The following is a 15,032-nucleotide window of genomic DNA, read 5'->3' as shown; positions in this document are numbered from 1 at the left end:
TCAGTCTCTCCAGGTAGCTACCTGCCAAATTTAAACTAATACACACTGACGTGACCTTGCAGTTCTCAGTGGATGTTACACCCATGCTGCCCCTCTTGTAAAGGGGCCCCTGGAGGCCCCCCTGACCCTCCCCTCTGGGACCAATAGAGACGCTGCACCTGTATCCATCCAGTGCGCCTGTCCCGTTTGGAAAAAGTTGGCAGCGCAATGGTTACGCTGCGTGCGTCTCAAGGGCAAAGGAAATGAGGAAACCGAACACAACAACAAATGAAGACTCCTACCTTTCCAGTGCTCTCCGTGCCTGTGTGCGGGCTGCCCTGCTGGCTCTGCTGTAGCTGCACTGACATGTCAGCGGAGGATGGTATTCTAGGTTTATTTATAAGGGGATAATAAAAAAAAAACGGGAGATGCGCCTGGAGGGGTAACGTCACATTTTCAGTGGGAGCGACAGTGTGGTGAGACTGTGACCGAGCCGGGGAGAGCCATATGCGCCACTGTCCCTCTGCACGTCGCGCTGAAGCGTCGGATGTTTGCCGGATACACGTCCTACAGCTGGATGGTGTGATTTTTATTTAGATACGCGGGATTTCATGATCGCACCACGTTTCAGCGGGAATCTGTGTGATCATCCAGTCACGCCACCTCGGACCCCCAAGACCGGTTTCATGGGATCAGGACCAACAGTCTGACGGTCTCACATTAATGCAGGGAGGCATCTCTGTAAAGTTCATACAAGTTTCCTGGAAAAAGGACGGGATCTGTGTGCTGCGGTGCTGCCGCTATTCAGTCAATCATACCATAAGGAATGTATATGTTAAAACTTGCTGCATGAATTAATTAGATTATCAGATTAAGATTGGGATCCGACTTCTACAGTTTATCTATTCAGCTCAAATGCGACCAAAGGTGATTATTCCGACGCTGAGGATGCCGCCCCGGGACTGCTTTCAAGGATGGGAGACTGGAGAATGAAAGCGGGATATTATATATTATAAGCGCCGGACACACGGAGGCGAAGGAAGGAGGACAAGCGCCCTTCTTTTTTCTTTTTCTTTTCTTTTATTTTTTTGGATTGGTCCAAAAACATTTTTGCGTGCCCCTTTGGACTCCTGCACAATGGGGATTATGCTTCAAGTTATTCTAGGAATGTTTCAATTCCTGCTGCTCTCCAGAATACCCACGTCCCATGCCAAGGTATGTATAGACCATTTGACCTCAAAAGCCTGCATGTGTTATGGTGGTCAGTCAGCCAGCCAGCAGGCAGGAGCAAGTGTGCTTCTCTTCAAGCTTGTTTTGGTCATAAAGTGGGTTAACGTCCTGAATCAGGTCTGATGGGAAGGTGTAGTTTAGTGGAAGTTATCCCACAGGTCAATGACACCTGTCAGGTCCTGACACATGACCAACACAACCATAATCCTGCAGGTAATCAATGACTTCATAGTGATATTATGGTGTACTGCCTCCCATCACTATCATAATGAGTAATACTTTATATAACACGGAGTTTATTGGCTGTTATAAATCATTATTAGCTCCTTAGCCATTCATAAAAATAAGTATTTTTCAGTCGGTTGCCGTCCAGCCTTTAAGTGAGAGTAAGGAAGGCTTTTCAAACATATCAAACATTCATAAATAATGAACACAAATCTGATCCCTGTTTTCAACTTTGATCAATTTCAGTTTATCTGTTTATTAATCGCTTTGTTAGCAGTGACATAAAATGAACAAGAACAGCTCACAAAGGAGAAACTGGCAACAATTATATGACCAGTCATCTAATCACGAATGCATGCATGTGCTGCTTTTTTATTTATGTCTGGAGGCTTCTATCAGGAACAGGCAGTGCTCTGAAGTGGTGTGGGATCCAGCCCTGACTCGGAGATGCGGTGTACTGTATGTTTTAGTGATTCATCATCCTAGACACTACATGGCACACGGCAGTCAGTGCACCAGAAAGCCTCCTCACCTACTCACAGCTGCTGTCTCACACTGGAGACGCTTTCATGCCATCTGCATCTCTGACAGCTTATTTGGAAAAAAGGGGTCACCCTGGTGATGAAACTCAGGGTGGGAGAGATGGTGTGTAGCTGTAGGCTCTTTTACGCACACACACACACACACACACACACACACACACACAAGGCCCATCTGTACAGTGCTCTGGGAGTGGCTGGGAGTTAGATGAGTTAGACAGTAGACAGACATCATAGCCAGTGCAGATGGCTTTGGGCTGGCTCTCGGGAGTTGGTGTGTGTGTGTGTGTGTGTAAGTGTGTGTGTGTGTGTGCTGATACCTCTGCCAAAAGGAGTTAATCTTAGACTTGTTTTAAAGACTGATACAGACAAGACACACTTGCTTCCTCTCATACCATCACAAAATGGCCTCAGTCCCAGCTTAATTCAATGTTGTTGGATCAGTGTGGGCCAAACCTGTGTGTGTGGGTGTGTGTGTGTAGAAGGGGGTGGAGCAGTTAAAGGGGGGGGCAACTGAACAAAGTCTGCATTCCCTGACAAGTGGCCTTGGTCTTCATGCACATGTAGGCCCAAACTATCAAACTTAGTTTCTCTTTCTTTTCTCTTTCTATTTATTATATTAAAGGACTGGGTAGCTGCGATAACTACCCAGTCCTATATATATATATATATATGTTATATTCAGATTTTTAGGTTGTTATCGCAGCTACCCAGTCCAGTACCTACATAGGTATTAGGTCATAACATGACTCATGAAATATTCTGTGGACCTCTTTCTAAATCTTTTCTATTATTAGTGAAGTGTAATATTTGACTGTGATGTTCATTAGGTTGTTATTTCTAGAGCAAAACAAGCTGCCATGCTCAGTTCAATCCAGAGGCAGACAGACACTCTCACCATCCACCACTGAGCTACTGGAAGGGTTTCAAACCCCATAATCAGGTGAAAGGCTTCAGGGCAAAGGTAGCAGGTGCAACTTGTTCAAAAACCCATACTCCCTCCCTCAGACGGCCATGCAGGTGAAGATGTGTTTGAGGAGCATAGGCGATATCAGTTTCACAAATGTAGCAGCATGTGTGCAGAAGATGTTTAACAACAAATCATGTTTCATTTATCTGTCATACTGCGCGCCGGCTCTCACTCCTGCAAATGTACCAAAGTTCAGAGTTTTCGCTTTCTTCCTGTTATTTACCACCACACTTTATTGAGGTCAGATATGCCAGGTGTGAAATATCATGGTGTTCATTAACAGGGAACACTTTGATCTGTTGATCAGCAGATTTTTACAACAGAAGGTTTCAGAAAACAGCTCGACAGAGTTTACAGCCAACTGATGGTTTAGCTTAGACATAAGTGCTGATTATTAACCAATAACAGCCAATTGATGAGCTGCTATCTTGAACTCATTTGTGAGATAAACAGTACTTTGAACAAGATAAGCTAATATGGCAAAACCTATAAGCATGTGTGCAGCTTGTGTGAGAGAAGTGTTTCAATGTTTGTCATGTTCTTGTAGATTAAATAAACAATACAACAATAAACAATAAACAATTACAAAATTGACACACAGATGCAGCATTATTGATCTAAACAGAATTCAAACCATTTATCCTAGCTCTTAACTGCAGTGATGAATGCTCTCCCACAGGTCAACCTGACACCTGAATTTAATAAAACAGGAATTTGACTTTTAATGGTTTTTGTTTGTTTCACCAGCTTGCTCACTGGCGGCCAACAGATTCCTCCAAATCCAGGGAGGGTCGAGAAGGTATGCTTCATTATTCTAGGAGAACTCTCACCTCGTGGAGTTGAAACAGTATAGCTAACATCTTTTGTCGGGGTCTCTCCACCAGTGCGACGGTGGTTGGAGGTGTATTCCAGGAGCGGCTGCGAGCCCCGGGACACTCTGGTGGACGTTTGGCGGGAGCTACCGGGGGAGACCCATCATCTCTTCATCCCATCCTGTGTATCAGTCAGGAGATGTGGTGGCTGCTGTGCTGACGAGGCCTTGGAGTGTGTGCCCACCCACACGGACACGGTCACCATGGAGGTACACACACACACACACACACACACACACACACTCCGTCCACTTCAGTAGATGATAAATGGATGTTTTTTTCTGATCTCTGTGCAGCTGATGAGAATGTCCTTTAAGAAACCTGAGCTCATTGAACTGCCCTTCATCGAGCACAGCCAGTGTGAGTGCAGGTAATAAACACACACTGAGAGATGCATGGTGCACCTGTCGCTCATTGACCTTACTTTTCACCTTTATACTGACACCCTCTGTTTTATCTGTGCGCAGATTAAAACCACAATTCCAGCCAACACCCACTACAAGGTAAAACGCTCCACTTTTCTTTACATTGTATTTCTGAGGTGTAATCTTCCCGGTCCTTTGTGTATATGTGGAACCATGAGGTTGATATTTTAGAACCCGGCTCTACGTTGATGAGATCCTTACTGTATTATTCTGCTGATAATGGTGCTAATGAGCAGGCGGTAGTCAGAGCAGCATTTCAAAGACAGCTCTTCCTGATGAAAGTCATGTAACCCACTCTATTCTATTCATTAGCGTGTTTCAATTAATTATTCATCTTGAACTGCTTTTCAATTGGATTGATTTAATTAAATCTGTCCATGAAATATGCCCATGTATTCCTTTTGATTGTTCTCGCTTCTTCTCTGCTTTTTTTTTCATGTAGACCCCTACATGAAAAAAAAAACCAAAAACACTGTGACGCCATTGGTAGTCCCGCGTGCTGCGTCATCTGTGTGTACATGCGTGTGCAGTGACCGCTGGTAGCCCCATGGTACTGCTAGAGGTCAAAAACTCCAGAGGGAACCTTTATTTCTGCAGCGGCTTGTAAGATGCCTTTAATACATGAGGCGAGGGCTACAAATGAGGTGCAGGACAGCCTGCTCCCTAGTGTGTTGTCTCAGTCTGTAAGATATCTTCTAACATTTTTCTGAATCAGGAACTGGCACATACATCACACACAACAATGTGTCTCAATACAGATTGAGACAAATTGTTGTGTGTGATGTATGTGAGGTACGTGTCTGTGAGTGCAGTGCATTTCGTATATTCTCTGACTAATTCTGACTAAGCCTTGGAACCCTGTCTGTCCAGCATGTTGAAGCCTTGCTCTTGAGGTTTCAGAGGGTCAACTGGACACAGTGAAAGGAACATTTCTGGTGTGGTTTGTTTGTGTGCCTCATACTTGCAGGTCCAACCAGACAAACATGTGATGGCATCTTTAATGTTTATGTCCCGCTACTTCCTGTTAAGATTGGGACATAAATAAAGGATTCCCATGCATGTGTGTGTACAGTCTTATTTTTACCTTCTGCTATATCAATATGTATATGTGTGGACATTTTTCATGTTCTTTACCCCTTTACATATCTTTCTGTTAATGTAACATGGGCTTTCATGCAAGAGTAAATATTTCTGTGTGTGTGTTTCAGTGAGTTAGCATCTGTGTGACTCTCTCCCAGCATCCCATGGGATTGCCCGCATCCTGTTGTCACCATAGCGATGATTTTATCTCCCCTGCCATGTGCTCTCTCACAGACCGACAGAGCAGAGTCACGCATCCATAATTGTGAATTAAGGCTCCAAAAACAACAGCAGCAGCAGCTCCAGCACAATCTGTTAATAATGTCAGGCTAAGCTGGTAAACAGCGTCCAGCAGCTTGAACTAGAACAGTGGGAGAAATTAAAGCTGAGAATCTCAAACCAAAACTTATTAAAGTAAAATACATTGCTATCGATAATAGCTGTCACTCAAACTGATAAGTGGTCAGCTAAAGAGCTACGTGCTTTTACAGTCTGTCATCGAGGTCATGGTTTGACATCCAGAATGATTCATTTTTGAGGAAGTGACTAACTCTGTCCCAATAGTTTGACGTCAGTTCTGATGTTAGAGTTCTGGCTTCATGAAAGTCAGCAGAATTATTCTTGCTGCATCAATGTGTAAGAACCAGTGATTGATGTATAAAAACAATGTGTTACTTTTACTATACAAGCTAACAAGAGCAACAACGGACGCTAAACCTCATAAATTACTTGAGGAAACTGGAAAGACACCATGTCAGTACATTGTGTATGGATTTATTTATAGTGTGAAGTTCACGGAAACCAAAATTAAACTTCATAAATCTTCATAAATCTTCTTTATAAATCTTAATTTCACCACAAGTTATACTAATACATTTGCTAAATAAAACAAAATTGGTGACAAAATGATGAACGAATGAAAGAAAATTAATTATTTCATTTCATTTGTCTCCTTCTACTCCGCTCACTCAGACTGATTAGAGTGTGTATAGTGTTTTTATGTAGCAGATGACTGTTTTGTTTGATATGAATGTTTTGTCTGTTTTTTCAGGCCCTATCTGAAGCCAGCAAGGAAAGAAAAGAAAAAGGGAAAGTCTAGACAGAAGACAATTGGAGCCATCAGAGCTACGTATGTTTGAGTATTCAGTACACACTCTGGACTGTTTAACTCAGTTACAAGGCTGACGTTTTACTTACAAACTCTCAGCGTCAGTGTTTGGATTAGAAGAAAACTGGGTTATCTGGTCTGCATTATTACTGAAGGACAATTTGTTTTACGGCTGCAGCAGTCAAGGCCTCACACACTCACTCACACACACACACTCTCTCACGCTTTATTCCACTGATAAACTCCACCATCACAGGAATCAAGACAGTAACCAGCCAGGAGTTTATTGACATTTACTGTCACTAGTTGTGTGATATTTATATAACTTTAATGTCAGTGGAGGGACAATTCTTTGAGGCCTGAGCATTGAAGGATAACAGAGTGAGCAGTCTTATTCTCTCCGCTCCTTCTCTGTCTGCTTCTCCTTCACTTTGCTGTCAGTCACATCCATCTCCGGGGGCCAGAGGTGGCTCAGTTTGGGTGTGATGGTCCTCAGCACCCATCCATCACTCAGAACGGGCTTTATTCAGACCCTGGCAGGGGTGAAATCTGTGTAATTTGCTCCCCAAAGCCACCTCCTCTGTCCATGCCAGCGGCAGGCGTGGTCATCGAGATGTGAACAAAGATGGCCCCTCTCTGCCTCATTAAGTAACTTCATTAAGGCCGCCAGCCTCCCTGACTGAGGCAGAACCAGCTCCAGTTAATGGACCAACTGACACAGGCTACTTTCTCAGACTTGGTCCTCAGAGCGGAAACGTTCTTGGGGTCCAGAGGAGGTTCTGAAGACTTTATAGGCAGCTATGTGAACATAACCATGGTAACGGATAAAGAGACAGACGGACAGAAAAAAAGAGAACATTGGTCAGGAGCTATGGAAAGTATCCCACATTATTCACACTTCTCCCACACACTGCATGGTGTGGGATTGTGTCCGACTAGCACTGTGCGGTCAGACAAGTCTGCATTTTATTTTTAGACAATGCATTAATTCAGCAACTGTTTCATGGATTGTCATAAAATGTATGGTCCCCAGAGGATGAACCCTTCTAACCTTTGATGATTCTGTAGGTGACTTGCAATGTCGAAGATCCCTTAACTTGCTATGTAGCTCCATGTCAGGTCAAATTTTTATGATCAAATATCAGCAGCCCTGTCAGAATCAGCTGTATGTAGCCACTAAAATTTGAAACTAAAAGTTTATGTTTTTGATTTTTTTTTCATAAACTGTGTAAATTGTAGAATATACCATCATGTGTAGACCTAATATTGTGATTGTTACCAGGTATGTTTTAAAACATTTATAATTTTTGCCTGGTGTCAAAGTTTCACAGCCGGTCACGTCATCAAGATGATAAATAGTGCATGTTGAGTTTAACCAACCACATGTCCAATGTTCCCTGAAGGCAGCATAGCTGAGCAAAGCCACAGCCTTCATTGTCATGCTGTCACTCAGCAGTCCACACCCCTGTCCCACCCCTTGCAAAATTGGGGCTCAAAATTTTAAAAAAAAAGGCGAAAGTGAAGAAGAGATTTGAACCTAAAAGGAAATCTGAAGCTGAACCAAAGCTCTGAAACTGAAGAGATACGATGGGAAACTAAGAAATTAAGATGTGAATCTGAAAACAAAAAGTCTGAAATAAGTCTGATATAAAACGCTATATATTATTATTAAAATGAAACCTGGAAATCAACAGTTTATTAAAAAGTATTTCACAGTTAAATCAAAAAAACAAAAATCTTGGCCCTGGTTTGACTCCATACAGCTGTGCCTTAAGTTTTGTGCCTTTTAGCAATTGCTATTGTGCTAACACATTAAAATAAGTTGGAACAAAATGTACCACATGAGCAAATGGGTATGCAGCCATAATGTTAGCATTGTTAGCCTTTAGCATTTATCTCAAAACATCACTGACCCTTACATGTTTTTAAATTCTGCTGCTAACCACACCTTTCTTACCTTTTTTACATCTAGAACCAACACTTCTCCAACTCTTCCTGCCACATCCTCTTTCCCTCCTTTTCCTCCGTCACCTACTCCCACCAGTTCTTCTCCATCTCCATCTCCCTCTGTCGTTCCTCGTTGCCGCCCCTGCAGAGGGAGGAAATGGGCCCTCGATGTGACGTCATGTGAATGTCGCTGCACTGTGAGAGCTGAGAAATGCAGCCAGAAAGGCCAGAGACTCAACCCTCGCCAGTGCAAGTAAGTCCACAATCTGTCAAGAAAAATACAATTCAGGATAAATGTGAGTAAATACTAAACCTTTTCCTCTCATTGTTATTATAGGTGTAATGCCATGCAGACTTGATGTGTCCGCCCACCTCATTTTCGCCTCCTTTTCTTCACCAAATCCCAGTCTATTCATTGCCCACTCTCAGTTTCAGTGCCATGGACCATACAGACTTTTGGACATCCAGTATCTTAAAGTGAAGTAAATATCTTTGGAAGCACACATAACGGTCTGTTAGTAGTCCTCTAATAAAGTGGCAAGTGCATCATTACAGCCTACAGCCTGTAGCTCTACGTATGGGTGTCAACGTGTTTCCACCTTGCTTCTGCTAACAAAGTTTTAGTCCACCAGTACATGCATGTACAAACATGTAGTGTCACAGAAAAACATCCAGAGAGGGGAGGATGGAAGTGGCAGAAAAAAAGAAACTTTGAGAGACGCTTCTCTTGGCATGCTCAAGCCTGCAGGTGAACGTATTGTTGTGGCTTTGGCGGTTGGACACCAAGAAGTTCCTTTGATCTGCAATCAAATATGAAAACACAAGACTGTGGAACCAGAATGATCATATGATCCTACAGCATGTGGTCTTACACATATATGATGCTCCAATGGAAGTTGTGATTATTTGCTCACATGGAACCAGTTCGTGGAGATGCGGCCCAGGTTACATCAAGGCCAGAGTGTTTTGCAGAGGATTAGAGACACATCAGCAGTGGATTATTGGTGGACACACACACACACACACACTGAGACATACCAGAAGAACATAGGACATGCACATGAACTGGCACCCCAGAGTGTGTGGACCTATAGCTCAGCTGAATGCCGGGATGGAGTGTATCTGTGTGGTCTCCCCACTGAAAGACCCAGATGGGTTATCCCTGCGGCTGTTCTCTCTTATTCAATGCGTATGACCATGGGCTGGCTCTCCAAGCCGATTTTGGGCATTTGTTTAATTTGGGCCTTTTGTCTCCATCCTTCCTTGGCTTTTGGATTGAAAGGAGCCGCTTTGCCTCGCTTTGCCTCTCTTTGCTTCTCCTTTGGGCAGTGAGGAGAATGACAATAATGAGGCCTGGCGGCTATCCAGTGCTTCACACACATTCACACTTATAAAACCAGGAACACAGACGATGCTACAAATGCACACACACACACACACACACACACACACACTCATATTTACTCACACATGCAATGTGAAATGAATGCAGGTAGCCATAAGCTTTTGTTTGTGCCACACCAAGTGTGCAAATATATGTCTGTTCTTTTGCAATTTACTGCAAAGTCTACATTAAGTGTTGTATTACATGCCTCAGTTTTATATTTTATTTTAATTCTGTGGAGATGATTGGAAAGATATTCTATATTGCAGAATGTGTCTTTTTTTGTTATTGTTCATCTTTAATTCATCCACATATTCATGCTGGGTGGCCAGCTAATCCAATACTCAAATGTATTGAATTTAAACAGACACGGCTCAGACGGGCCCCAGATGGGAGACTCTATGCATTATAATGTGTAACTCAAACAATCAGTGTGGTAGTGTTGTCAGAAGCACAGAGAAACCAAGCAAATAGCTGTCCCCAGTGCAGTGAAAGGAAAACAACTGCTGTTGTTGCATGTTGGAGCTGGGATGGAAAGAGTGTTATCCATTCGGAACATAACTTGTTTATATTCTGACTATATCTCACGGTTAAACTCCATGATGGTTCGCGACTGCTTGGCTCCTGGGTGGGAACAGGGATTTGAACTGTGACTGTTGCAGAAAGGAGGAGGTCTTGAGCTGCTTGTCAGTCAGTGTGACAAGCTAAAGCCACCGCTCAGAGGACCCAGCGTGGCAGGTCATGGAGTTTAAACCCATTTCTGAGAGCTATTCAAGGCCTGGTTGCTGTGCTAAATTTTACTGAGAACAGTTTTCCAGTCACATCTTAGCTCCATGAGAAACTAAAGATTTGAAACTCCATGAGTCATGTCCAGTCTCTCCCAGCAGGGTTCATGTGATCCTGCCGATTGAAGAATAGTCACCCTGAAACGGCGTGCAGTCAGAGTCTGAATTATTTATGTCGGCTGCTGTGATAAGCTCTGTATTTATACTCTCCTGAGATGAGATTATGTTTTCCTTGCTCGAATTCATTGTTCAGTGTTTATCAATCAGTGCTTCAATCACTACCTCTATATCATAACATATTAATGACCAAGTATTAGAGCATTATTGTTACTTTCTCTGTGTTATTTCGGACCTCTTTTAAGATGATGATATGTTAGCAATAAGCACAGTCTTGGGTGTTTAGACTGGACCTGCAGCAGATCTGTTGTGAGTATCACTGGTTCAGATGAACCTATAGGAGATTTCTGAAGGGAAGAATGTTTTCATGAGGAGGGCTGAACTGGTCTTCAGAGTACAGACCAGACACTGTGTAATACTGTGGAACAGGAGATGGTTTCCCAAAGCATTTGTAAGATCAAACTACTAGTGACCACACATAAGGATTAGATGAGAAGATCTATACACTCATATATGTGGAAAATGAAAAACAGTGGAACTAAAGCTACCTTATTGGCCTAGCAGAAAGATGGAAAGAGAGGGACAGCTAGGCTCTATCCAAGTAGCAGCACCTGTCTGTATTTAAAGGAACAATTTGTATTTTTTTATTAAGTCTTTCCTTTGTTTAAAAGGATTCACTTTTGTTTATGTTTGGCAGCTCTGAGATATTGAGGCTACTTTTATCATTATTGTTGTGCTATATTTACACATTTATGGATTTTACAGGCTCAAAGGGTAATTGCATCAGTATAGAAGCATGGTAGGAGATCTATAAAATCCCACAATAGTTCTGATCCTTAAGCCTGACCTATGCTTCTTTGCTGCTCCCCATCCCATAGTCTGACATGCATTTACCCAGAAATGTAACTCCAACATGATCCTCTCAGTTTCAGGTGCCATTGTCTGAAGTGCAAGTGTAACCGGCTACAGTGGCACATAGGCTGCTTGTGTAGACTATGTCAGGGCTCCACGTTGGTGAAACACAGAAGCACAGATCAAGCTTTACTCTGCAGGGCTGTATCTGCCGAGACACAACGAGGAAAGGTGGTCTGGCTGAATGGTGGCGTCCAGAGCTCTGCTGCCAAACTGCAACTCTCCCACCATGTTATCTGAGTTATTTGTACTGTCTGTGGCTAGCTGGTTAGCTTCATAACTGCAGTAGCTTGCAGCTTTGCTGCACAGTAAGTCTTAAGACACATTGACATAACTGTTATCCCACTGTCGATGACTTCTTTTAACATGACTGAGAACAGTCTTACACATTGTTCCTTTGAAAGTGCCAGTTGGCAGCTCTATTTACCAGAGGTGGGGGACTCGATGACATGACTTGACTCGAGTCAGACTCCAGTCGTAAATTTGAGTACTTCAGACTTGCTTGACTAACACTGATAAAAGACTCGACTTGACTTTGACTTGAAAGGACTTGAATTTTTTAATATAAAGATCTGCATTTTTTACGGTCAGTTAGCCCCACCACCATCCAACAACACATATATAATACAACTATACAACTATACAACGTCATTGTTATTTATTTTTGTATTCTGACGTGTTGTTGTATACCGTTGATCTTTGAAAATAACGTCAAAGTTCAAAGGTAGGCGCTGGACTCAGGCCAGTACTGGACTAAACGCAGAGAACAGAAGTATCAGAGAGGGAGAACGATAAAGCTGCAGAGGAGGCTAACATCTTAACATCTTAGCAACATTCTTCTGGGGGCCCACCCCCAGACCCCCACGTCTCCTATAATAATAGTAATCATAATACGCTAATAATAATTAGATGACCCAACTCACATTTTTAACCTGGAACTCCAGTTAGAAATGATGCTATTTATTTGTATGACTTGACTTGACTTGCTCGAGTCTCATCACATTGACTTGGGACTTGCTTGAGACTTGAAGGTTATGACTTGAGACTTGCTTGTGACTTGCTTGACCTGAGCAATGACTTGACTTGACTTGCTTGAGTCTCATCACATTGACTTGAGACTTGCTTGTGACTTGCCCATGAGTGACTTACTCCCACCTCTGCTGGTTCCTGAGATAAATTACCCAGCTGATAGTCTAACTAGGTACGTATTTAAATAGCTGTGCCATCAATCCTGTCATATATCTCTTCACAAAAAAGCAAACTAGCAAAAAGTTTTTTCAAGTTTTTTGACTCACTTGCAGCCTTTGATTGTTAATGATTTGGAACACGTGCATTTTGTGAACAAACAAACGAAAACAAATGTTTTAGGAAACCTACGTCTCTGAAACCCAGTACAGATTGCACTTGAGATTGCAAAGTACATACTATAGATTCATTCACCGGGAAAATACATGTTGAGAGCAGCGATCGAGGAACAAGTGGACTCTCATGCAAACATCTGTGACAAGCCAATGACATTCCACTTAGAAGAGTTGTGGCGCTGAGATTACTTTTTCGCTGCATCTGTGACCAAGTTTTAAAGAACCAGTTATGACCAATGAAAGCCAATGAGCAGCTGATTCTGCTTAGTTAGCACCTCCAGTTATTTCAGCATCATAACTCTTGGACATGTTTATATAAAATGTCCTGATCCTGTGTGAGCATCAAACAACAACAGTATATCTGCACAGTCTACGTAGCCCTGTTCTAGCCTCCAGTGTCTTAGTAGCCCATAGATACCCCTTACTAAACTATATAGCATTTTATAACCTCTAATATCCTGCCAGGACGTTGTGTCTGACGTAGTGCATACTTTAGAAATGTATTTGTATCTTCACTTTAGGTGTACCTTGAATCTCTTCTCTGCGAACACATTGTACTATTGTAGCCGATGTATGGAAACAGACTGCACTCTTTATTTTGCTGCTACACCATTTGTGCCCTTTTATGATGTCTTTGTAGAAAACAATGCAGTCTTATGTTGTATTAGTATATACAGTAAATGCTAATTAATCAATCCACTTGTCCACAGTGTGTAGTGCGTCATCAATATTATTCAAACCAGGATACAATCGTGATGTTACAGATGTTATTAAAGGAAATGTCTTATTTTTCGTATAAACCTCTGTTTTTTTCCTGTCCCTGTCTGATGTCTGTCTCCGCTTTGACCTCCATTACCTCCAACACGTTTCTGTTGTTTTAATCTCTCATTTGACGGTAATGAAAAGTAAACAGGCATTTTTGATTACAGTGCCACCCTGGGAGCTAGGTACAGAGAACAAGTGCGTATGTGATGGGACATGGTGTTATGAGACATAATATTGTTCCCTCTCCTCCTCCCGTCTGAACTGCTGAGTCAGAAGCTGGTCAAGTGCAGCCCCACACCCTGCGTGGGTGTGTGTGCGTGCGTGCGTGTGTGTAAAATTACATTGCACATTAAAAGATTAAGTAATCTTATTGCCATTAATGATAATGATGACCTACGTCTCCGGTGATATAATGGATTTGTCTTCATTTGTCCCCTCATTAGTTTTTCATAATACAGAGCAGACTTCAGACCAAAGCAAACGCTGGGTGATGATGTGTTAATGCTGATGTACATTCAAAAGAAGTGATCTTTAACAATGTGACTGACAGCTGGATCTGTGTGGTTAGAGTGAGAAGAGGAGAAAAGGATCGGAGGAGAGAACAGAAGAGGCGAGGAGCTAAGTGCTGCTGCCAACCTATCTGTGGAAGGGCATTATGCCAGCACTAAATATAGCAGCAAGATTAGGGAGACCGAGAGAAAGAGAAAAGGACAGAGTGAATCATATATCTCAATACAGACACAAGTCTGTCCCAAAAATGTGAACACTTTTGTACTGTAACTCTATCTCTGCTCACACGTCCATGTTCCTCTGTGGATTCCTATACATGTCCATATATTTGCCTATAATCAAACATCCCTCTGCACACCTGACTTTGTACCTCTCTGTCTTTGCGCTTCTATCAGGACTTCCTGTATTTTTCCACCTTGCTTTTCTCTGCATTCACAGCCATTGTTTTTCTAATAACTGCAGCCACGGTTTCCTCCCTGCATTGTAGCAGCAGCTGTGTTGAAGCAGGTATACTGGACGCTATCTGGCCTGTGAGTGTGTGTTGTTAGATGGTATCAGTGCCCCTGTGTGTGTGAGAGAAACACAGATTAAAAAAAAGACAGAGAGAGAAAAAGAGTGAGGTTGAATACAATATGCGCAGTGTAAAGAAGATTTGTGGTTTCTGTTAAACTGACAGGAAAGTGACTGTTTTTAAAGTCTCATGTGAACACAAAGAACTTTTTTATTTCAATTTACAGAACAAACAAGCTACGTTATCTTCAACAGAAACATGGATTCACCTTGTCTGTCTCATTCCACTGAAGGACACCAACCTTGATAAAAG

At 42.4% G+C, this 15,032-nt stretch overlaps 1 protein-coding gene across 1 annotated transcript; it reads left to right on the top strand.

Annotated features, from left to right (window-relative positions):
• The first annotated feature begins 194 nt into the window (after positions 1 to 194).
• LOC114442352 (vascular endothelial growth factor A-A-like) lies at positions 195 to 13,657 on the top strand. The gene is made up of 8 exons (XM_028415815.1): positions 195 to 1,194; positions 3,691 to 3,742; positions 3,828 to 4,024; positions 4,112 to 4,185; positions 4,283 to 4,318; positions 6,372 to 6,449; positions 8,401 to 8,628; positions 8,713 to 13,657. The coding sequence occupies exons 1-8, from the start codon at positions 1,117 to 1,119 to the stop codon at positions 8,732 to 8,734; spliced, it is 765 nt and encodes a 254-aa protein (XP_028271616.1). The 5' UTR covers positions 195 to 1,116; the 3' UTR covers positions 8,735 to 13,657.
• Positions 13,658 to 15,032: the final 1,375 nt, after the last annotated feature.

This window comes from Parambassis ranga, chromosome 10 (genome assembly GCF_900634625.1).
Source record: "Parambassis ranga chromosome 10, fParRan2.1, whole genome shotgun sequence".
NCBI lineage: Eukaryota > Metazoa > Chordata > Actinopteri > Ambassidae > Parambassis > Parambassis ranga.
Note: the sequence above shows the minus strand (reverse complement) of the source record. Positions and strands in the feature narration are given on the sequence as shown.

Coding starts and splice junctions, on each gene's coding strand:
- LOC114442352 (XM_028415815.1), top strand. CDS start 1,117: ATGGGGATTATGCTTCAAGTTATTCTAGGAATGTTTCAATTCCTGCTG. Junction 3,743..3,827: donor ATCCAGGGAGGGTCGAGAAG/GTATGCTTCATT, acceptor TCTCTCCACCAG/TGCGACGGTGGTTGGAGGTG. Junction 8,629..8,712: donor CTCAACCCTCGCCAGTGCAA/GTAAGTCCACAA, acceptor TTGTTATTATAG/GTGTAATGCCATGCAGACTT.